Source organism: Pelophylax lessonae (assembly GCF_965119305.1).
Source record: "Pelophylax lessonae genome assembly, chromosome: 9".
NCBI classification, from domain to species: Eukaryota; Metazoa; Chordata; class Amphibia; order Anura; family Ranidae; genus Pelophylax; species Pelophylax lessonae.
In genome coordinates, this window is record NC_138776.1 from 135,777,979 (window position 1) to 135,803,877 (window position 25,899).

Sequence of the window (25,899 nt, forward strand, 5' to 3'; positions counted from 1 at the left end):
TAGTGTTATAGTGTAAATAAATAATGTACATAATGATGGACGCTATGAATTCCAAAAACTTTCTATGTGTTACATGTGAAATTTAACCACTTGCCGACCACCTAATGTACTTTTACTGCGGCAGGTCGGCTCTTTTGCACAAAATCTCGTACCTGTACGTAATTGTGTGCATTAGCCACTAGATGGTGCCATCACATCGTCGGGGGTGCAATCACACCGTTGGCTATCAGGGTTGTCAATCAATGGGTCCGGGGGACCTGTAGTCTGCAGGCCACCCATCATTCCCCAGAGAGGCAGATCGCCGTTCTGACAGGGAGGAAGATGGAGATCTAGAGTTTCTGCTAAGGAGGAACATCGATCCAGTCAGACCATCCCCCCACAGTTATCAAGCACCAGCTAGGAGCACACTTAACCCTTTAATCGCCCCTAAAGTTAACTCCTTCCCTGCCAGTGTCATTAGTACAGTAACAGTGCATATTTTTAACACTGATCACTGTCACGGTGATAATTGTCACGGGTTCCCAAAAAAGTTTCAGTTGGGTGTCCGATTTGTCCGCCTCAATGTTGCAGTCCCACTAAAAAAAGAATCGCTGATTGCCGCCATTGCTAGTAAAAATATTAAAAATAAAAATGCCATAAAATTATCCCATAGTTTGTAGATGGGATAACTTTTGCGCAAACCTATCAATATACTCTTACTGGGATTTTTTTTACCAAAATGATGTAGCAGAATACATATGGGTCTAAATTGATGAAGAAATTTAATTTTTTTAATTGGATATGTTTTAAAGCAGAAAGTAAAAAATATTGTTTTTATTTTTCAACATTGTCACTATTTTTTTGTTTATAGCGCAAAAAATAAAAGCTGCAGAGGTGATCAATAGTGATGTCGCGAACATAAAATTCGCCGTTCGTGAACGGCGAACGCGAACATCGGCGAATGTTCGCGAACCGGCGAACATTGCGAACCGCCATAGACTTTAATAGGCAGGCGAATTTTAAAACCCACAGGGACTCTTTCTGGCCACAATAGTAATGGAAAAGTTGTTTCAAGGGGACAAACACCTGGACTGTGGCATGCCGGAGGGGGATCCATGGCAAAACTCCCATGGAAAATTACGTAGTTGACGCAGAGTCGGGTTTTATTCCATAAAGGGCATAAATCACCTAACATTCCTAAATTGTTTGGAATAACGTGCTTTAAAACATCCAGTGTGTGTATACGATCAGGTATGATGTTGTATCGATCAGGTAGTGTAAGGGTTACGCCCGCTTCACAGTGACAGACCAAACTCTGACAGACCAAACTCCCCGTTTAACGCACCGCAAACAACCGCAAACAGACCAGAACCGACCAAAATGGGACAGGAACTGGGCTTTAAGAGTTAGGGTTAGGTTTAGTGTTAGGGGCTAGGGTTAGGGTTACGGTGAGAAACTTAGGGTTAGAGTTAGTAACCCTACCCCTACGCCTCTAACCCTAACCGTCTAACCCTAAGCACTAAAAATAACCCTAACCCTAGCCCTAACCCTAATTCTAATTTTTTTTCTGGTTCTGGACATGCTACAGAGCTGAAACTTCACAGGTACACTTTTTAGACCCCCAGACACTGAATCACACAAAAAAAAGTTCTTAAAAATTGTAATTTTTTGATAGAGAGCCAATTATTGGAAAAATTAAAAAAAAAATAAAAATAATAAATTTCTTTGGATTTAGCATCTGGGGGTCTAAAAAGTGTACCTGTGAAGTTTCAGCTCTGTAGCATGTCCAGAACCAGAAAAAATTACGAATTAGGGTTAGGGCTAGGGTTAGGCTTAGGGCTAGGGTTAGGGTTAGGGCTAGGGCTAGGGTTATTTTTATGGCTAGGCTTAGAGGGTTAGGGTTAAGGTTAGAGGGTTAGGGTTGTGGTTAGAGGGTTAGGGTTAGGTTTAGTGTTAGGGGCTAGGGTTAGGGTTACGGTGAGATACTTAGGGTTAGAGTTAGTAGCCCTACCCCTACCCCTCTAACTCTAACCCTAAGCACTAAAAATAACCCTAACCTTAGCCCTGACCCTAACCCTAGCCCTAACCCTAATTCTATTTTTTTCTGGTTCTGGACATGCTACAGAGCTGAAACTTCACAAGTACACTTTTTAGACCCCCCCAGACAATAAATCCAAAGACATTTTTTTTTTTTTAAGTTTTCCAATAATTGTCTCTCTATCAAAAATGACAATTTTTAAGAACTTTTTTTGTGTGATTTGGTGTCTAGGGGGTCTAAAAAGTGTACCTGTGAAGTTTCAGCTCTGTAGCATGTCCAGAACCAGAAAAAAGATCATTTTTCAGTAGAGCAGGGATGGTGGGAACCCCTTTTACACCTATATGATCTTTTTTTCTGGTTCTGGACATGCTACAGAGCTGAAACTTCACAGGTATGCTTTTTAGACCCCCCCCAGACAATAAATACAAAGATTTTTTTTTTTTTCCAATAATTGGCTCTCTATCAAAAATGACAATTTTTAAGAACTTTTTTGTGTGATTTGGTGTCTAGGGGGTCTAAAATGTGTACCTGTGAAGTTTCAGCTCTGTAGCATGTCCAGAACCAGAAAAAAAGATAATTTTTCAGTAGAGCAGGGATGGTGGGAACCCCTTTTACACCTATATGATCTTTTTTTTCTGGTTCTGGACATGCTACAGAGCTGAAACTTCACAGGTACGCTTTTTAGACCCCCCCAGACACTAATCCAAAAAAGGTCATGCCTGCCACCGTATATATCAGTGGTGGGTGGGCAGTGGCACTGCAGTGGGCACAGTACACTCTGTGGACCTGATAGTCACTGGCACCCAGGCAACTGCAATTATAAAAAAAATATATATATTTTTACTTTGCAAGCTGCTGTGCCACCGTATATATATCAGTGGTGGGTGGGCACGCAGTGGCACTACAGTGGGCACAGTACACTCTGTGGACCTGACAGTCACTGGCAGCCCAGGCAACTTCAATAATAAAAAATATTTTTTTTTTTCAATTTGCAACAAGATGCTGTGCCACCGTATATATATCAGTGGTGGGCAGTGCACTGCAGTGGGTACAGTGCACTCTGTGGACCTGACACAGCACTCACTGCAATTATGACAGAGGAAAAAAAATATTTTTTAAAATGCAAGGTACTGTGCCTGTGCCACCCGAAATGAGTGTGGTGTGCACACAGTACAGTCTGTGGTGGGTCTGTGGCCTCTCACACACAGCGGGCAGGCAACTGCAGTGTACAATAGAGATATATATATATATATATATATATATATATATATATATATATATATATATATATATATATATATATATATATATAGAAAAAACTCAATTACCAGCTCTTAAAAGGGCTTTTGGGGACACTAGATATATATATATATATATATATATATATATATATATATACATATATAAATAAAAAAATCCTCAATTACCAGCCCTTAAAAGGGCTTTTGGGGACACTAGATATATATATATATATATATATATATATATATATAAATAAAAAAATCCTCAATTACCAGCCCTTAAAAGGGCTTTTGGGGACACTAGATATATATATATATATATATATATATATATATATATATATAAATAAAAAAAATCCTCAATTACCAGCCCTTAAAAGGGCTTTTGGGGACACTAGATATATATATATATATATATAAATAAAAAAATCCTCAATTACCAGCCCTTAAAAGGGCTTTTGGGGACACTAGATATATATATATATATATATATATATATATATATATATATATATATATATATATATATATATATATATATATATATAAATATAAATAAAAAAAATCCTCAATTACCAGCCCTTAAAAGGGCTTTTGGGGACACTAGATATATATATAAAAATAAAAAACTCAATTACCAGCCCTAAAAGGGCTTTTGGGGACACTAGATATAGATATATATATATATATATATATATATATATATATATATATATATATATATATATAAAATTACACAAATACCAGCCCTTTTTGGGGTGCTGTCAGGATTCTGTCCTTACAGCAGTAGTGGACCAAGAACACTGCAAGACCAGGAACACTGACTAACAACTGTCCCTAGCTTAACAGCAGCAGCAGCTCTCCCTGCTCTTACTAACACACACTGCTTCAGAATGATCTAAGATGGATGCTGCCCTTGCTTATTTATAGGAGGTGGGAGGGTGTGGGAGGGAGGTATGCTGATTGGCTGGAAATGTGCCTGCTGACTGTGAAGTTCAGGGTCAAAGTTTGCCTCAATGATGTATTATAGGGGGCGGACCGAACATCGCATATGTTCGCCTGCAGCGGCGAACGCGAACATGCTAAGTTCACCGGGAACTGTCCGCCGGCGAACAGTTCGGTACACCTCTAGTGATCAACTATCAACAAAAGAAAGCTCTATTTGTGGGAAAAAAAATGACATTGATTTTATTTGGGTACAACGTCGCACAACCGCGCAATTGTCAGTTAAAATAACGCAGTGCCGTATCGCAAAAATTGCCTGGTCATTAAGGGGGTAAAACCTTCTGGAGCTGAAGTTGAAATAGGATCATCAAGCATGTATGTCTTTTTTGCAAAACCAGTGAAGGGAAAGCAGGATTAACAGAAAACTGTGGTCGGTTTAGTGCAGTTTACCAATTCTGACGTAACTGTGTTAAATAGAAATAAATATGACCTACTTACAGCTGTTTTCCAGGGTCAACAGATCCTAAATCTATTTCTTTATCAAACTCAGTTCTAATGTCTTCCAGTGATCCATCATCTCCAAATGCTCCCCATTCCGTGTTAATGCACATCCTCCCTTCATCACCTTCAACAAAGTCAACGTTACTGAGGTTCTCCATGTAACAAGCGTTGGTACCAGTCCCTGCAGAGCAATAACAGAGATATTTCACAAATACACCATTCCCTATTCCAAAAAATATATGCCAAGATTCGAACCGTTTATTGCTGGCCTAAGATTCCGAAACTTTTTTTCATTTAAAAGGGGGGTTTTAACTTTTATTGAAAACAAGGTAACAGCACAATTACAGAAATTAGCTTATTACATACAACAATGGATGGACAACATCTTTGTGGTAGTAAAACAATAAAATGAAACAATTTAAAAATGTCCCTAACATTATAATGATGGGGGGGGGGGGGGGGGGTGCAACCGGGAAGACAAATTCAGTAAACTCCAGCTTTAGGGCTTGGTTCACACCTGTGCAGCTGCGTTCAACACATAGAAAAGCCTATTCATTTCAATTGGCTGCCTTAACCACAGAAATTTGGGGGAAAAAAGATCAATCCTTTTTTTAAAACGCACCTCACTAGAACCATGTGGTTTTGCATGTGCAAAAAAATGTGGGCATTTTGCCAAGGCATTAATTCCTAATGGCACCCCTGCATGTCTGCTAAAGGCATAGCAAGAAAATGCAGTGGAGGTAAAATAGCCATAGCAGCCCATGCAGCTGTGTTGGGCCATGGGGTAGGAGGCGAGCCCCATTAGAGGAGCTGTTAAGAAAATTAAACTATTATGTTTCCAGTAAAGAAAGGCTGAAATCAGACTTCAGAATGTAACTAGCCACAGATCCCCCTCTGTGCAGTAAGATGCATTTGCTTAGCTGTTTTAGCCGTGTAGATTTATTCCCCTTTTGAACTTCTGCTACTGACGAAAATTATTGCAATCACAGCTTTTAGGTTCCTCTCAGCTTAAACCATAGAGGATGGTTTTGGTTTGTATTTCTACAAACATTTTAGGGATGTTTGTATTGGGGTTATAGAGTAATTATGTGCAGGAGCATTAATTATTTCGCCATATAAAATATCATTATATTAGTATTATTGCTACTACAGCTATAAATTTTATCCACAGCACTGGCCCCTTGTAGTGTACTGACCAGTTTGACAGCTCTCCTGATGCCTGTCCATAATGTTGAGTTTATGTTAAGATCAATGACATGTTTTGTCACAGTTGACACTGCTACATTAAGAGATAGCTGGGGGCCCATCCAATTTCTGCTATGGAGCCCCATGGTTCATAGTTATTATGCCTCTAACTAATTTTTGAATATTAGGGTTTGGTTAATTGTCAAAGATTCATTTTTAGAGTTAGGAGAGGCATGAATGCTTGAGTAGTGGGGTGAGGGGCATATGTAAGGACCAGGTTAATGATTAGGGATAGGCATGCTACTAGGGATACTAAGGAAGAACAATGTAGCATAGAGTTTCTTATGGCCAACCCCAATTTCATTTTTTTTTCCTTTTTGGACCCCGTTGAAGAGACTTCACCTTACTCAATGTCCCAGTGACAGCAGAATAAAAAAAAAAAGTGTTGTCCCTGAGACACAGACAGCAATACTAAATTTAAATAAACAGCAGCGCTCAAAGTGTGTTCCAAACGGCCCTCCAGTGAGATATACACAGGCACTGTAAGAAGGAGTCGATAAATCCACCACCAAGGAAACTAAACATGCAGCCTCTTACCAGATATTTGTGGGTTATACAGCAGTACAGAAAAAGCATGTGTCAATCACTTGGTCATTGGATCCAATCTCATATGCCGCATATGCACAGATTCCAAGACATATACGTGGAGAAATGAAAGAGCAATCATCGCGCAGACATCTTTTAAAGCAATTTATTAAACCAATAAAACTGCACAAAGGATACTCACACTTTCTCCTCTACAACAAGCATGAAAAATAGCAGCGATGTGGTGTAGACTTGTTTCAAACCAAAAACATGGCCGACCTACAATGGCATGCAACACCAGCGTCATTTGGTTAGGTTCCTGCCGACGCGTTTCATCATAGGTGACATCAGGGGCGCCTCTGATGATGAAACGCGTCGGGAGGAGCCTAACCACGAACCTGGTGTTGAATGCCATTGGAGGTTGGCCATGTTTTTGGTTTGAAACAAGTCTACACCACATCTCTGCTATTTTTCATGCTTGTTGTATAGGAGAAAGTGTGAGTATCCTGTGTGCAGTTTTATTGGTTTAATAAATTGCTTTTAAAGATGTCTGCGCAATGATTGCTCTTTCATTTCTCCACGTATATGTCTTGGAATCTGTGCTTATGTGGCATTTGAGATTGGATCCAATGACCAAGTGATTGACACATGCTTTTTCTGAACTGCTGTATAACCCACAAATATCTGGTAAGAGGCTGCATGTTTAGTTTCCTTGGTGGTGGATATATCGACTCCTTCTTACAGTGTCTGTGTATATCTCACTGGAGGACTGTTTGGAACACACACTTTGAGCGCTGCTGTTTATTTGAATGTACTGTTATTATCCTTCACCAATAGGACGTTGTGCTAGCAGCTCAAGGCCCATTCATTGGACTCACATTTATTATTGCTTTTTTATGTTTTTTTTGTCTTAGCGCGATATCTGGATTTTATATTGTTATTGAGCAATACTAAATTGACAGTGGTGCCAACCTATCCCCATTTTTTTAAAAGAATATTTTGTTGCAGTATCTCTATTCACTCAACAGGAAGTGATGGGAAATCATGCTAACAAGGACAAAGATCGCAATACAAGTCTAACAAAGTTTATATTTCTTCCCTACTCTGTCCAAAAATAAGTTGGGCTTTAAATGTTAGATAGTCAATTGTCACTATTACAGATTGCAGTATTTAAGAACTACCTCCACAACTAAATAGTGTGATAGGATTAATGGTTGTATTGATACAAATTATATTAGGACATGCAGCCTCCTGTCCTACCTTTTCAATATAAAAGTGAATTTTGATAAGGCTGCCTGCAGATTTTAAGAAACATGCCACACCATACACACGGATGTATTATAATTGACCTGATAAAAAAAACAGTCTAGCCTATTCAATTGACCTACAGTATGTATGGGCATCCTAATTTTAATTACAATAAATAAATGTAGCCTTGTCACAATTTGAACATCGATGTTAATTACCTACAATGACTCCAACTTCACACAGTCGGTCCTCAAATCCACATGTCATCATTGTTCCCACTGTGTCATTGACTATAGCCATGACTTCCACATTTGAAATCTGGAACAAAAAATGTAGAATGCATGTTGAAATCAGAGGTGTGTATGGTTTTGGGAGAATCAACACTTATAAATATGTCATTATTCTGGAATATTAAATTGGTTTCATCTTGGAATTGCTGGAGCTCAAAATATCAGAGGTAATCTGCACACAGCCTGATCAATTACTTTGATATGTCTAATTGTTGGAGTTTTTTTTTTATAATGGTCAGGAAAAAAAGAAAATACTCCTCCCTTCTGTCTTTCTCCTCGCATGACAGGATAATTAAGCTCTGAACATGTGCAAAACGGTTTTGATTTCTGATTTCTGGCTAGCATGATTGTAGAGGCTGTGTAAGTGTCACCTAGGTTTCTTAATACACATGGTAAGGGGTGCCAGGGTTTATGGATGACATAAAGAGAACACATTTTTTGCTTTTGTGAATCCAAATCTTTTCTGAGGCTTTGTAGAGCTTTAGGTAGGAATGAGCTTCTATTCCTAGGTCCCCATGTTACTTGGTAGCCAGACCTCATAATTATTCCCAGCTATTCAGATGGCTTTATATATGCAAGCTGACTGATACTCAGCTTTCACTCCCTGAGTAAAAGTACAAGAGCTGCCTAATTGTTTTGGGTAATCCATTGGGGGGTACCCTGCTAGTCGGGAACTGACCTGAGTTTAATGACCTGAGATAAATAGATGTTTTTTTGCTTAGTATATGCCATGAACTTCCTTCAAAAAGCCCTGCAATGACAACGGTTCCCTGTCTTGCTAAAAAAAAAGTAGAGGACAAACCTGCTGGGACTGTCTATGGCGTCCCTTTCTCAGGCTCCAAAGGGCTGGAGGAGAAAAAAAAAATCTATTATTCTCTATGGAGATGGTTCACATCTCCACTCCAAGTCGCCTGAAACTTCCGGAGCTCTTTTTGTAGCTCGATTCGAGCAGATTTGAGCATTTTTGGCGTCTTTTTTTCCCCAAAGAAATAAATGGAAGTATGCCATTTGCGCAATGTCGCGATTTTCTGCACAGATGAAAAAATTTAAAAAATAAAATAGTAATAAATATATGAATAAATAAATGTAAAATAAATACACAAATAGCTAATAATTAATCATAAATAAGAATTAACCCCAAACCTTAAAAAAATAGTAAATACATTATTATTTAATATGTTCAGGTGTGAATGCAGCCTTAATGAATACTCAGGTTGAGCATGCTCCCTATCCCTCTGAAAAAAGTGCATATAAGTGCAGAATATATATATATATATATATATATATATATATATATTTTATTATTATGTAGTGTTTTGATCTCTATCATGTTTATAGTCTGTAAATATCTGATAGTGTATATATATATAGTGTATAACTACTCCTCCCAGAACATGTCAGGTAGCCATGCTTAGGGCTGCAGGCCTAATTCTAGGTCTATTTGTGTTGCTTCCTTTGAAAAATATATGTGCTTCATGAATTTAACCAATTTGATATGGAACCATTAGAAGAATCATACTGCACTATTTATCCAGCAGAAATAAGAACCAAGATTATGACAGTAAGGGGTATTCAGAAAATTTGGTACACAATTCTAAATGTTGAAATTGGTTGCTACTACTTCAGAAAAATTCATCACAGCCTCATGTTCACCCTTCATTGCTTATATTTTATAATGGCATATCTTAGTCATCATTATTTCAAGAACCGTGCTGTATAATCACTGCACCTTCTTTTTCTTCAGGGTTTTGCGTAGGGTCTTCACCACATCCATTCCTTGCATCCCTTTCACTTTAAATTCCTTTGTCCAGTTAATCAAGACCCCCTTAAATGAAACCACAGAAAGATATATCAATAATATAAAGCAAGTTAAAGGCATTGCACACCTTACCTTGGGCTCATATGTTGTGGCTGCAGTTTGTCGTGTCATGGCTGATCGATTCTCCTATGTCCATGTATTCATTCACCTAGCTTGTCCCTATACGTTAAAGGGACAGACAACTTCCAGTTCTGAGTCACAACCAATGTCTCACCATTTCTGTGTTGCATCACAAATGTGGGATACTGCATGGTGAGTTCTCTGTTAATTGCTCTGCCTGCTTGTGTCTGTGTCAGACCAAATTACTATGTAGCTCCCACCTGAAGAGCACTAGACTCCGAGACACTGGGATTGTAGGAAATGTCAGTTCTTGCAATAACCCGTAAAGTGTCATGCTTCAGGTTAGCATGCAAGCAGAAACTGCTGACACAGGAATGTACAGATTTACTCTACTATAGGCTGAGCATAAAGGCCAACAAATGACACCATTAAAATGTATGATCAATGCACATCTTATGCACATCTTCATCCTTTTCCCTGTATTATTTTGGGCAATTGTTGCCCCCTTCCTACATACATCTTATGCAGATGAAAAAAAACACAAGGTGCAGGTAGAAAGGTTTATAATGCCTTTAAAATAGTTGGAAAAGCTTAAGGTTTCTTTACCTTCATGCAGTCTATGTATGAAGGTAAAAAACCTTCTGCGTTCAGCAGAGCCCCCAAAACTTATCTGAGTCCCATCCCGGTCCAGAGGTGTGTATGAGAGCAACGGCTCTCCCAGATCTCTCCCCCCTCATTGACTAGCCATTCGCTCCGCTACTGTCAATCACAGCCAGTAAGCCAATGAGGAGAGAGCAAAGATGGGGCAGAGCCATGCTCCGTGTATGAATGGACACACGGAGCAATGGCTCGGGAGTGAGCCTGCGGGTGCCCCCAGGATAAGCCTTTAATATCACTTTAAGAATTCTATTGGACACACATCTTTATTAACTTCTGAAATTCTGAAAGACTGTATTTATAGAGTAGATAATATTCCATTATACAGTATATTTGGTAGCCTAAATGCAATTGATTATTTGCTATAGCTAGACGTATCTTGAGATCCATTATCCATGTATAGTTATTCTTCTGGTTCTTTAACATTGCAATAAAGTTTATACTTTGTTGCTAATTAGAATTCCTTTACTGAGTGTGATTTACTCCTGTCATTCCTAATATTTGATAGATCCCAGGTGCAGTTTAATGATCTTAAAGGCTCGCTTAAAGACACACTATAAGAAAATTGGGCGACAATTTTCGTCCGAGGAACTTTTATACGATTTTCTGATAGTGTGTACACAACTTTCGACAGCTGATTTCGACCTTCCAAATGAAAATTTCCAAACGGACAAGCTCCAAAATTTTTCTTGTACAGAACCAGAACAAACTATTTTCGTTGAATGGGTACCGTTTTCAAACAATTTTCATACAAGAAAAATCAGAAATTAAACACTGTGCATGATCAGAAACAAACAACAACAAAAAAAAAAGCCTTTGTCATACAAGAATTTTGATACATTATTTCCTTCCTTGGTTCCAACTTTCTGTGAAACGACAAAGAAAATCAGACGATCGTTGCTCAATTTTCTTATAGTGTGTTACCCACTCAATGGTGGAATGGGACGCAGGTTAACTAGCACTGGTTTAGACTTATAAAGTGTTAATTTTGATTTTTTTAATATCTTTGTTTGAAGCCCTAGAAGGTCAAAAATGCGTTTTCAAATTAAAAAATTTGCTTTGCGTATCTGCTGATGTGATGCTTTTAACATGATAGAACATAAATATTGCTTTTCATGCAACACTCACAATATGCTGATCATTGTAAATGTATAGCTTTACAACATACAGGCACACGGGGGTTGATTTACTAAAACTGGAGAGTGCAAAATCTGGTGCAGCTATGCATGGTAGCCAATCAGCTTCTAACTTCATCTTTTTAAATGAAGCTTTTACAAGAAAACCTGGAAGCTGATTGGTTTCTTTGAAGAGCTACACCAGATTTGGCACTCTCTAGTTTTAGTAAATGAACCCCACAGGCTCTTCCTGTACAGATACTGGAGAGAGCACATTCAGGTTATCGTACTTCAAAATCTGTTGAATTTAAACAAATTTAACACCATCTGAACAGTTTAGAAAAACTATAACTAATATAAGAAGAGTAGATAAATGTGTTGATCATGAATACATAATTTTAAAAGCTTGTCTTAAAAAGTAAACCACAGTCAATTGGATGGCAGTTCATCTATAAAACAAATCCATCACCTGTGAATTGAAAAACTGGAGTATGTAATGCTCACATATAAATCTGGAAAGGCTCACTATTGCATCAGGAATAGGTGTATGTCTTGTATATTTATCTATATATTAATTGTTGGCAAATACTCTACCTCATCTAGTTTGGTCTGCTTGCATGGAAATGAGAAGGTGAATCCAAGTGGAAGCATTTCTGTTATTTGTCTCTTCTTTATGAAATCCCCAAGGCAGTCAGCAACATATTCAAAAAGCTGGAATAATTAATAACATAACATTTAGAAAGGGTACTATATTCGCATTAGAAAATAAGTATAGGTTTGGGGTATTTTTTAGATTAATACTTGCCTAGGCGGATTCAGCATCGCTCCGATGCTGCATTTGTCCCTGACGCCTCTACACTGAGAACCAAGCGATCGAACACCGCCAATTTCTCGGTTCTGACAGCTCCCCGAGCAGAGATCTGCTGACTGTCAGTCACAGCTCTCTGATCTGCCTTCTCCTCGCTCAGTGGAGCTCTGGGCTGTGGAGGGGTGGGGAGTGGCCGGCTCAGCCTCTCAGCAGCTTGCTGAGAGGCTGAGCCGGGTGGGGTCCAGGCACTTGACGGATCCAGACTTCATTGTCGCGATGACGAAGTGCCTGGACTGACTTCTGTGACATCAGCAGAGAGCGGACTTTAGTCCGCTCTCTGCTGAAAACTGGTCACAGGAGAGCAAAACGAATTGCACTCCTGTGATCCATAGGAGAAGTATAGCCAAACGTACTTTGGTTAACTTCTCCCTTAAAGTATCGTTCATTGAACTAAGGCCCTGTACACACTAGTCTTAAAAGGAGGAGTTTGGGGAGAGTTTATTAACACTCCTTAAACTCCTAGTAAAGCAGTCTGCAATTACGGTAATACTATGAATCGCACACAGTGCTGCTCACATTTTAAAACATGAAAAGATTGCATCGAGTCACGTTCCTGCAGTTCAAAAATGAAGTTTCATGTAGAGTTTGGGAGGAGTTGAAGCATCTCAACTTGTTTCATTTAAATCTATGGTAAGTACACCATAAACGCAAACGCAACAATCAACTCGCATTAACTATATATGCGTGTTTGTTAAGCGCCAGTATTTTGAACAAGGCCTTGCGGCAATGCAATAGTTAGGAACAATAAAATAAAACTTTTTTGGAAAATATAATTAAACCTCAAAGTACCATCATATTTTGGATACATGCTGCAGGATATCCATAGATAATGTCCACAACATTACCTCATCAAATGTCTATGACCTCTCTCCTTCTCTTTGTATTTTCTTCTCTTTACACAACCTGTACATAAACAAAGCCTTTCTTACACCTCTAGTCCAAGCACCTTTTAGTGATAACATAGGTGGCACAAATGTAATGGAGTGGCATGAATACCTGTGGTATTTTACAAGGACCATTGGCACTTGTGAGCAGTTGTGTTGATAAGGACAAGAACACAAAAGTAATGGAAACCAGTGGACAGCAGACCATGAAGCAGGAGCATGGTCAGTACACAGGCCAGGCCAGAGATGGCAACAGATATGCAGCAGGGTATCAATCCAGCAATAGGCGCAGAGTCACAGGACAGGATAGAGACAGCAACATGCAAGCCACGAAATACAGAGTCAGCAAACAGAGCTGTAGAAACAGGCTGGGGTTCTGAAAAAATGTAAAGAAGCTCAGATGAGAAGCTGAGAATCAAAGACAAAGTCACAGGACAATCTGGATAGCAAAGGGAGGTGAAGTCGCACAGGAGAGTACCTACAGGGGTTGCAATTGCGACCTCGTCCCATGCTGAGGGGGTCTGTGCGGCCCCTCCTGCATGCCTGGATGGGAGGAGCGGAGGGGGCAGCTGCATATAGAGGAACCGATCCCCTCTATTTTTCTTCGCTGAAGATAAGCGAGCATTCAGCAGCTGCAGGAGGAAAATGGAGAGATCATTTCCTCTATATGCAGCCAACCCCATCGCTACTTCTATCCTGCTTCTTTCTGCTGCCCCCCTGTGTGCTCTCCAGCCTTCCTGTGCTCTTTCCCAGCCCCCTACCTCTTTATCTCTTGCAGCTCTGCCAGCTTCCCCCCTCCCCTCTGCCCTCTCCCACCGACTGCTGCTGGGGATCTGGCAAAATGGAGCGTGGGAAAGAGGCCGGTAAATGTATATTTTACCAGCCCCTTCCTTTTCTGAATGGAGAGACAGTGATCAATACCGATCACTGCCTCTGTCCATTAATAACTGAAACATAGTAAACTGTTTACTTTGCTTCAGTTTGTGAATAAACATGAAAGATCTGTACAAAGCTAATCCTGTCCATTCATTCTGTGCAGCTGAGGCTGTGAAGAAGGAGATTGAGGGCTACATTCTCAATCTCCTTTCTGTGACCCAAAGGTGGAACATCAAATGTCTGTTTACACACCTTATATTTCAACAAAGCTACCAAACAGACCTTCTAAAAAAAAAAAATACTGGACACCAGAGGCAAAACTACCAGGGTCAACAAAGTCTCACTTGCGACTGGGCCCTGGTATTTTGCCACCAGGCTCAGAGGGAAGGGCCACAGCGGGGGTCAGGGGACCCCTTCATAGTTTCTTGCACAAGGGCCCTGAAGGTTCCATTCATGCCAATGAAGACACGTGATACTGTTGAAGACCAATCAGCATTGATTCCAGTCGAGGCTGACCCCTGAAAAGCAACCACAGGGAAACCGGTCATATGGGAGAGGAATGCAATTAGTGCCAGCCACCAACTTACTAAAAGTAATTAGTGTGAGGGATATAACCTAGCTCATATTGACAAAAAAAAAAAAAAAAAATCATCACTGGGAAAGACCCCAGAGGGAAAAAAAAAAAAGGGTTACTGCCTTCCCATGTGACTTCTGCGGGCCTTATATCAATGAAAATACCACCTAGGGGGTGTTGCTTCAAAAAATAACTTTAATAATAGAAAATAAATCCCCCCCTCCCCCACTTTATAGGTCTGGGCCCCCGGATTGGTTTAGGCCTGATAAATGCACGCATCCCTTGGGGTCAGCGCTCGTTGGCATGTATTCGTTCTAGAATTACCACAGTTATCCAAGTAACAGATGGAGCGATCAAAGGAACCATAACTAATAATGAGCCATTTGCAGTTTCACTGTTCTGGCTGTGTGTAGTTACACGTGTATGGCTTAATCTTTGAGAGACAAGCATATGCTACCTGGGAAAAGTAGTGAAAACTATGCTGACCCCTGAAAAGCCCATTTGGTGCCAATGCTATGCATGCATAGACGAACATGTACATGGTGTAAAGCATGTAAATGAATGTCCATCAGGGACCTTGGCAGGAAAACCCTGCACACTAATGCCTCGTACACACGTTCAGATAATCGTACGAAAAAACTCGCTTTCGACCTGGTTGCACGATAATCTGATCGTTAGTACACTGCTTTCGACAGCCGATCACAACAGTTCGTCCAACAAAATCCGAAGGGACAAACAGGAAAACTTCTGTTGTACGATAGCCTAGCGAACGACAATCAAGTAATCAGTACACTATGCTTTCGCTAAAGATCGTTCGACAAACACCGCGCATGATCGGAAACAGCGAAATAACCCACACATGTCACGCGCATGTGACGTATGTGACATCACTTTCCAAGACGTAGCTACGCATTGAGGTTGCTTTCACACAATCATACGACAGAAATCATATGGTTAGTACACATGGTTGAATTCAACATTTTGTAGCATGCTACTTTACTCAAACGATATGTCGTACGATTATCTGAACGTGTGTACGAGGCATTAGACTGAAATGTTGCTGGCCTTATAGCACACCATGTCAGTTGGGTGAATCCTTAATCTTATCTCACACGTCATGTTTTTTTCCTCAACTCTATCTTTAGTTAGGCTATTTTATCTTTTTACTGGACTTTCCTGCCAGTAGTTCTTTGGTCCATTGCTGTCAGAAATTCCAAACCAAAGAACCTGGATCCACAATAGGCCCACCAAAAGTTAATCTCAATGCACAGTTTCCACCAGATCTTACTTTGTGCATCGTAAAAATGCTGCATAGTAGTATGCTGATACTTGGGATTGTCGTTCATTGGCATCGAAAACCTCTTTGGAGGAGTTCTCTTCCAATAAAATTATTTCATAAAAAAAAAAAAAATTATGTTTTAAAAAAAGGACCCATTATGTTTTAAAATAGGATTGGTAAACCAATGCGCTAACCAGTATTTGCAAGGTAGAGAGAAAGCACAAGAACTTAGCCTTTAAGTATGACTTTTAGGTCAACTTACTTCTGTTTTATTTCCAGTGCTTATATTAATGGGAGTTGGATAAAATTGACTGTCCATTTGTACATCCTGCTTTTCATCTTCAGACACATTCACTTTCAGAACTCTAAACATGGAGCCACCCAGATCGAGAGCAAGGAAACTCCCCTTTTCTGTAATTCACAGGTAACAAACAATATAAATTACTATATAAGCTTACGAAGAGATGGCCTGAAACAAGACCCACAAAATATGTATACAGTGCATCAGCTTTGCATAATGTAAAGGTTTCCGTCTTCTATAAAATCCTAATAACGATGTAACTAACCCCACCTCCAGTGGTTCCTTAATAGAACAATTTGGAGAATCCCCTAGAGGGCTGGAACCAAATTTTCTTGCCAGGGTCAGAGACAACAATCCATCCCAGCTGCAGAAATAAAATCTACCTCCTGGAGTAAAAATACAATCGGTAAAAGGAAAAAAAAAATACAATTGGTAAGTTTCTTTATTTTACCACCTACCTGAGCCATCAGGAGTGGACCTGACATAAGTAGGTAACATTTTCAATGATGCTGTTGGGTTTGTGTCCTTCTTCAGACCTTTCTCAATCTCGGTTTGGAAACGAGCCATGATATCCAGTAAGGTTTCATCTGACAGGCGCATATGATACAGAAACCGATCAACCTGTAGGAAATACAGTTAATTGAGACTTTACAGTAAATAACTAGTTACTTTTTTACGTAAATGAAGTAACTTTTATATGTAATTTAAATGAGTCACTTTATTTTGCTCATCTTGCTTAATTAACAGTAAAAAGGTAATCCGGTGGGCAGCTGTGTTTTACAAATCAAAGATGACTGTGGTGGAAACTAAACAAGACAAACATAATACTAATAACTAGCATAGTGCGTTTATCATATCTGTATATAGGCAGGTGGAGGCTGCAGTATATCTTCAAACCTGAAGGTGGCACTGTGCCATTTCTTAAGGCTGGCAGGAGTCCATTCTGTCCCCTGTTATGGACTCCAGGCAGCTATCTTAGGGAGAACAGCAATTGTATTGGATACCAAATGTCTGCAAGATGTGGATGCAATGTGTAAGTAAGACAGGGACAGAGAGTCCGCTGGTTAAGAAGATAGTAGGAATAGTATTAGGGAGAGATCCCCATTTATTTAAGGGTGTTTTCTCTGTCAGCATCCTGGAAAAGTCTCCCACTGGCAGCTAGATATCTGCAAGGACATTTGGGGATTGCAATGTGACCCAAGCATTATCATAGCCCTCTTCAAGGGAAGTGCTGCCCTCCCATTTAATGATCTGTAAATACCCAATAGATCACTATTGGAAAGTTCCAAGTGAATAAACTGTGCCCTCTTCTGCCTGAAGAAGTACTGTATATAACCTGTAACATACAGTATGTAGTGCTCTTGTAGTCATTCAACTTTTACAATATAAACAAAGTTTAACCACTTTACCACCGGAGGATTTTCCTGCTTTACGTCCAGGCCACTTTTTGCGATTCGGCACTGTGCGAATTTAACTGACAATTGCGCGGTCATGCAACGTCGTACCCAAACAAAATTTACGTCCTTTTTTTTCCCCACAAACTGAGCTTTCTTTTGGTGGTATTTGATCACCTCTGCGTTTTTCATTTTTTGCGATATTAATAAAAAAATGCGACAATTTTGAAAAAATAACAATATTTTTCTACTTTGAAAGTTAAAAAATATCCAATATATTCAATTGTTGTCATATATTTAGGCTAAAATGTATTTAGCTACACGTCTTTGACAAAATAATTCTCAATGAGCGTATTTTTAACCGCTTTAAGATTTTACCCCATTCCTGACCAGGCCATATTTTGCGATTCGGCACTGCGTTATTTTAACGGACAATTGCGCGGTCGTGCGACGCTGTACCCAAATTAAAATTATGTCATTTTTTCCCCCAAAAATAGAGCTTTCTTTTGGTGGTATTTGATCATCTGTGCGATTTTTACTTTTTGCGCTATAAACAAAAAAAGAGCGACAATTTTGAAAAAATAACAATATTTTTCACATTTTTTTTATATGAAATTTAACCCCCAAAAAATTTTAAAATCAAATTTTTTTAACATTTTAGGCCCATTTGTTTTCTTCTACATATTTTTGGTAAAAAAAAAAAAAAATCACAATAAGCGTATTTTGATTGGTTTGCGCAAAAGTTATCGCAGCTACTAACTATGGGAAATTTGTCTTTTTTTTTTTTTTAACTAGTAATGGCGGCGATCTGCGATTTTTTTGCGGGACTGCGACATTGCGGGGGACAGATCGGACCCTTGACTGACATTTTTGACACTTTTGGGGGTACCAGTGACATTACTACAGTAATCAGTGCTATACATATGCACTGTTACTGTAAAAATGACACTGGCAGGGAAGGGGTTAACTTTATTAGTGATCAAGGGGTTAAAGTTTGCCTGGGGCTTACTAACGTGTGTGACAGGCACAGATCACAGGTTCAGCTATGCTGAATCCTGCAATCTGTCCCTGCCTGTCACTTAGGAGATCCGCCCGCTTTGTTTACACAAGCGGGCGGATCTCCACACTCGATCCCCGACGATCAGGGAAGAGTGGCGGTGATCACCGCCGCTCCTCCCCTGGCCCGACTCCCGCTGTGACTGAATACAGCGGGAGCGAGCCTCCGGTTAAGTATGCACACGTGTTTATGTTTACTCAATTCTTGGGTACACTGGTTAGGCCCCATTTACATGTACAACAATTTGTTGCATGAAAATGTCAAGCGCTGAAACAAGTGGTTCTAAAGGCTGAAGGTTTTTGTTTCCATTAAAGTGTTACTAAATCCACAACAGTAAAATCAGTCTGTATATATAGTAAAGCATGCTTGTTACACTCACTGTGGAACCTAAGGGGTTAATCCTCTGCATTGTGTAAAAAGGCTGTTTGTTCCTGTCTCCTGTTTGTTCTCCTGTCCATCTCTTCTTCCACAGTCCCCAATCCATCTCCTGATAGAACACAGTCTTGGGGGCACTCTGCACATGCTCAGTTTGGTGTGTATTGCTATTTTTTTTTTCTTTGAAGGGTGCATGTGATCAGCACAGGGCCAATCAGCACTGTCCAGACAGAAAGTCAGGGTCCTGCAGCCTCATAGGACAATCAGGGAAGAATGAAAACACCTCCTACAAGCTTTAACCAGACACTGATAGAAGTCACAAGAGTGCTATATACTGCTGATGATAAAAGGTATTTAGCTTTTTTATATTACTAGTATTTCATTTATATTTACTAAAATTGCATTTCCATTTTCTGTGTACTGTGGAAGACCAGATCTAGTGAATGCAAGGTCCTGGGTTTAGTAACACTTTAATGAATTCTCTGCATTAACATAAAAAACCTCCCTCACTTATACCTACCTGAGCCTGGTCTTGATCCAGCGCTGTGCACTAGGGCCAGGGCCGAGCCAAGCCCCATTTTGTGTGTATATGGACACACAGAGCTGGCTAGGAGTAGGCCTGAACGAGTGCCCTCATAGCAAGTAGTTTGCTATGGTGGTCACTCGGTGGGGGAAGGGGGGAGGAGCCAGGGGGAGTGGCGGGGGACCTGAGGAGGATCAGGGATGCTCTGTGCAATACCACTGCACAATGCAGGTATGTACTGTAGAACAGCTTTGTAAATCCGTTTAAAAAATAAAATAAAACCATTAATCACTTTATAAAACAAAATAAGATAGACAAGGTTCCCCATTTGCTGCTACCATGGGTTTGAGACAAATCCCAAGGAGTCATAAATTGAAAGCTTCTGGCTACAAACTTTGCAGGTTTGCCACCAGAAAAAAGGAACGCAGAGAATAGTTTTTTTTTCTCTGGGCAGCTGAGTTACCGGAGCAAATAATATCAAGGAATAGATTGATGAAACTAAATGTGTTGCGCTATCCAAAAGTACTCAAACCAAAAACTGTGTTAAAAAAAATCAATAATTGATACCACAATCAAAGAATATCGAACTTCATATAAACATAAATATTTAATATATAAATTCATTGGGTGATTAAATACTTGAGACTTGTGTTGTAAATAGTCCCAGCAAAGTGCTGATAAATATCACAGGTCTCTAATGTGCTCCAAATAGAAAAGGGGGCGTGAGATTTTTAGTGACTGATTTTCACTACAGAGCAGTTTACCAAAAGTGATAATAAAGTAGCCTCTTCCCAGAGATTTTAGGCCTCTGAAAGGTAAAACAGCGCCTATGGGAAGAAAAAACCCTTCACAAATGGATGGATGGATTGATGTTCTACCTCAATTAGCTGTGGGCAACCCATTCGGCAAACCCCAAAAACGCCAGCTCACATGGTATAACATTCCAATATGTATGGCCCAGGTAATCATACCTACCAAAACTACTCACATAGTAAGAGAAGCAATAGCCATATCATAGACCAACATCAAGCGGCTCTGCTGGCGTGATGATATCCCCACTAAACTCTGCCCAACAGGTTTTGTCCAAGAGGACGTCATCGCCGGGGTCCCCGGTGCAATGTCTGTTCTGCAGTAAAATACACTTACCTGCCTGTTTGCGATCCTCTCTAGAATGTACACCGAGCTGCACACGCACAGCTCAGTTTACATACCAGCAGGCTCCTTGTATGATGAGATGACTTTGCTCCTGCGCATGTGCGGGAGTGATGTTATCCCATCCCAGCCAATCAATCAGCCGAAGACAGTCACCTGTAAGAAGCCAAGGAAGGGACTTCACAGGCCTTGGATCGTTGGAACGAAGGCAATTTTACCTTTAGTTTCCCTTTAAAGTAGAATTCCAGCCTAACACTATGTTCCCTCCCCTCTCCCGCCTAATTTATGTAAAAAATGTGTTTACTTGGAGCCAATTTCCAGCCAATAAAGAAATGTCCTCTGCAGTCAGGCTAAGCCCACATTGAATGGGTCAACTGCTCGTTTTTGTCTAGGGGAGAGGAGAAAGGAGATTTACTTCCCTAATCCTCCAATCCTCCCAGCACAAGTCCGGCACCCCCACACTTCAGTGTCTTGAATTGTGGACTGTTCCGGAAGTCATCTAGCCCAGAGCACGCTCCATAGCCCAGAAAAAGTCCACTGCTGGACTGCGGGGGAGCACTGCTTTCCGGTGGAATGAAGGATCGGGTTTGTATAAGCTTTCTCCTCGCCCCTAGAGAAAATGAGCAGCTGAGTTGGGCTTTAACCTTTTTTTTTAGTCCCCTATATTAGTGGTATAATAAAAAATCAATGTGCAGTAATACTGTATGCACTGTAGCATCGGCTACATTCAGTATACCGTGCTGAGCCAATCATGGTGAGCGATGTATTCTATTAATGAATACAAAGCCTGCTCGGATTGGCTAAGTCAGAGAGTTGGGCTGATGAGGTTATAACCGCTGACTCAGCCAATCCGAGCTGGCTTTGTATCTAATATAATAAAGTGCAAGTGTCTCTGTGTCCAGTCCCTGTGTCCGTGGGATTGCGCTACTGCGCATGTGCCCCACGGACAGCCGTTGGGACTTGGAGCGCAGAGACTTTGGGCGGCCGGTGTCATGTCGGATAATGCCTCCCGTCGAAGAATGCATCTAACTTACTGACGTCACTCCAGCTGACTGCTCCGATCAACTGTGCTGGCGGTGACGACACTGACATGCGCAGTTTGACGGATGCACTATCCGACGGTAGAGAGCGGAGGGGAGAGAATCTATTGTCAGATTCTGCCTCGCTCTCTGTTCCATCTATGGGAACGGATTGGATTACAGATTATTCATTCTTATATGAGAAATGGCAGGAATATTGTCTGATTAGAGATCATTCTTACATGAGAAATGGTGGGAATATTGTCTGATTAGAGATCACAAACACAGCTCTTATCGGGGCACATTAAAGGGGAGTGTCCCGATAAGAGCTGTGTTTGTATTCTCTAATCAGACAATATTCCCGCCATTTCTCATATACGAATGAATAGTCTGTAATCCAATCCATCCCCATAGATAGAGCAGAGAGCAAGGCAGAATCTGACAATAGATTCTCTCCCCTTCGCTCTCTATCTCCTGTTGGATAGTGCATCCGAAAAACTGCACGACCAGCCATAGCCCGCCCAATAGAATTTAGATCCTGCTAGGACGCTGAGCGCATGCGCAGATCGTCAGGCAGAATCCGAAAGACCCCGTCGAAAAATGCACCTGACGGACTGCGCATGCGCAATAATGACGTCAACCCCAGCTGAGCGGAGCAGTCGGCTGGAGTGACGTCATCAGATGCATTCTTTGACGGGAGGCATTATCCAACGCTACACCGGGCGAAATTGTTGAAGCGGCGGGTGCGCGCTCTCGTGGAATAAATACGATAAGATAGAAATCAACTGCATGGTTGTCCACTTTTTTTTGTACTGGAACAAGTCTGTTTTTTTTTGAAAAGCAAGAAATTTCGGTAAAGTGCAATCACAAATTAACAGGAGAACAGGTTTACATAAATGCAGAGGGATGGAGCAGTACGGACAATGAAGCACAACAGGGTGCAGTTTACATGCCAGCAGAGCAGTGCAGAGAATGAGAAAAAATAAATAAATAAAATATTAGGTACATGTGGCCGAATTCTGGAGCCATCTGTCCCAAATCTTGTTGTATTTAGTGGGGCATCCCCGGTTCTTATACATAATTCTATGGTACGGCAGGACAGAGTTTACTTCCCTCAGCCAATGTTGGAAATCTGGAGGGCTCTCCCTCATCCACCGTCTAGCCACCAGCTTCCTGGCTATAAAGAGCGTGTGCTGCAGAAAGGTTTTCGTGCATTTATTCATGTCTTCATCTGGGTAAATACCCAGTAAGCACTGTTTGGGGTCTAGCTGGAGGGGGGATCCCATAGTATCATGCAGGAAGGCCACTATCTGTTTCCAGTAGGCCTGTATGCGGGGACAGTGCCAGAGTAGATGGAAAAACGTACCCGGGGATGCGTGACACATGGGGCAGTCCCGGGAGAGGCCAGGCCTGTATCTGGCCAGCCTGACCGGGGTGAGGTAAGTACGGTGGACTATGAACAGTTGGGTTAGCCTGTCAGACAACCTGGGTGACACTTTCTGGCAGGTCTCAAGGGCCTCACACCAATCCTCATCCTCCATTTCGCCCACCTCCGGTTCCCAGCCAGCCTTAACAGCGTACGCGATGGCAGTGGAAGAAGGCAGGTGTAATGCAGAGTACAAAATAAAATCAGGTGGATGGGCTCAGTACTCTGGACTATCTCTAGGATTGGCAGGGGAACAAGTCTGTTTTTAAAAATGTTTGACCACATATGTTCTAGCGCCCATTAATTTAACGGGCTTAATGTCTACTTTATTAATAAAATACATTGATTACCACGATTGGTTTAGCGTGGTATACTGAATGTAGCCGAAGCTACAGTACATACAGCATTACTGCACTTCCAGCGGGCTGACAGATTAGTGGGTGTAAGCAAAACAGCTGCTAAACAAGACCCCACGATGGCTCCACCAGCAAGAAGTAGTAAATATGAAGCATTTTGAAGGATTTTAAGTACCGGTAAGTCATAACCATTTTGATTAAAATTATTTAAATCAAATTAAATGGTGTTGTCTTGGAAGGGGGGGGGGGGTAGTCTTATACGGCAAGTATAGCCCAAAACCTGTTTTACCCAGAAAAGTTAGGGGGTCGTCTTATACTCTCAGTCGCCTTATACAGTAATATGCGATTGGGGCCAATTTACAATGGGTAACGTTTGCAAATAACTTGAGTTGTGTTGCTTAAAGTGTCAATAAACCCATATTACAAAAAAAAAAAAACAAACATAAAAAAATGCTGTATTACATCTTGTTCATACTCACAGTCACTATGAGATAAATTTTCTGTATTCTGCAAAAACCTGTTTGAAACTGCTGTACTCCATCTCCCCCTTTTGTCTATGTCCCCAATGCAGTTAGGGATTTTGCAGAGCATTGTTGGCAGCTCTGCACATGCTCAGTTTTCAGTGAGTATCTGTGCAGAGCATTTCCTCCCTACTACATCTGAGGCAGCCCATGTGACTATGGAGTCACATGTGGGGGTATACACAGAGGTAAATGACAGCCCAGTCCCTCCCTCCTCTTTCATGGCCACTAATCAGAGCTACACAATGGGGGTGGGATACTACATATAGATTGACGGAGGGTTCAACTCCCTATTATTCTAAGATACAGGCTGGAGGGGAGTGACACAGCCAGTGACTGGCAGAAATCCAAATGACAAAGAATAATAAATATTTGATTTCAAAGATATATTTGTATGACCATTTGTTTTCTGATATTAATTATGTTTACTCTGTATTCCAAAGGATGTTTTTTTTTATTTTTTTGAACATGTGATCAGCAACAGAGGACTAGAAGCTCCTCCTGCTTGTGTTTCCCTGCAGACAGGCTGTGAAAGAGCTGGGTCATGTGACTGTTGTAAATAGATTAGGAAAAAAAAAAAAAAAGGTACTTTGATTTGTTTTTTTTTTTAAATAAAACAATGACAGTGGTATCAACCATATACAGAAAGACAAGGGACAGTGTCAATTAAACAGTAGGTGTTTAGTATCACTTTAAGCCATGTAATACTTGGCATATACTGGGGATCATTTCTAAGACAGTAAGAGCATGTTCCCATCGCACAGTAAATATTAATCTCGTTTAATGAACAAAGTGAAGATGGGACAATTTCAATGAACTTTCTTGTATTTTCTTCACAAAGCAAAGTGAACCGCCTCTGTTACACTAGTGGCTCAATGCTATTGACTTTCTTCTAAGTGAATGTAATTTCATCAAATTTAGAAACATTGCGCTAAAGACAGTGATGACAGTGTGTCCATTTACAGTACAGCATACTCCATTCATATTATTCACAAACAACATGCAACTGTTTTTTTTTTTTTTTCCATTTTATACACACACCCACAATATATATACATTCCATAAATAGATAAAGAGGTGTTAGATTAAAATCCTTACCTTTTTTATTTGATCCTCTTTCAGCTTTGTGAACCAAAAGGATATCAAATGTACTGCAAACATTTTTGAAAAATATAAATCTTTCCAATAAGTAGAAAGTCTAGTTAGGTCTGTTGAAGTCTGTAGGCTGGGAGTGCCTACAACAAACTCATACTGCTACAATGACAAAAAAAAGTGGAGGCAAAGGCTACAATGATTCACTGTGGCTCAATCATTAACACTTTGCTCCTGGGTAGGGTTTATTGCTTGGCATCTAGATATTGATTAAGCTGTAGATGTTACAACATTTCCCTATTCTACATTTATAACTTCTTTATAATCTTCCCAGGAGATGAAATTTTACTGTATCAGACATTAGGATGTGACGCTACATGAGGAATATTTATGACTACTGCCGAAATGCATTACGTGCAGAATGCACTACAGTGCATTTTACTGAAAATGGTACATGCGCCATTTTGTGGTAGGTTAAGCAGCCCATTCACATGAATGGGCTGCCGCAGTGAAACACATGTGCTTTACGTTCTTAGATC

General features: G+C 40.4%; 1 protein-coding gene across 1 annotated transcript in view; it reads right to left on the reverse strand.

The window, feature by feature from the left end:
- LOC309563135 (hexokinase HKDC1-like) overlaps window positions 1-25,490 on the reverse strand; it is a 46,905-nt gene extending 21,415 nt beyond the window's left edge. The window contains exons 1-7 of the mRNA XM_082267453.1: window positions 25,367-25,490; window positions 16,904-17,066; window positions 16,407-16,555; window positions 12,258-12,374; window positions 9,742-9,837; window positions 7,941-8,040; window positions 4,702-4,885 (exon numbers count right to left, since the gene is read on the reverse strand). Of these exons, the coding sequence (XP_082123579.1) occupies window positions 4,702-4,885; window positions 7,941-8,040; window positions 9,742-9,837; window positions 12,258-12,374; window positions 16,407-16,555; window positions 16,904-17,066; window positions 25,367-25,429 (872 nt within the window). The 5' untranslated portion in view covers window positions 25,430-25,490. The remainder of the gene's footprint in view (window positions 1-4,701; window positions 4,886-7,940; window positions 8,041-9,741; window positions 9,838-12,257; window positions 12,375-16,406; window positions 16,556-16,903; window positions 17,067-25,366) is intronic.
- Between the last annotated feature and the right edge of the window lie 409 nt (window positions 25,491-25,899).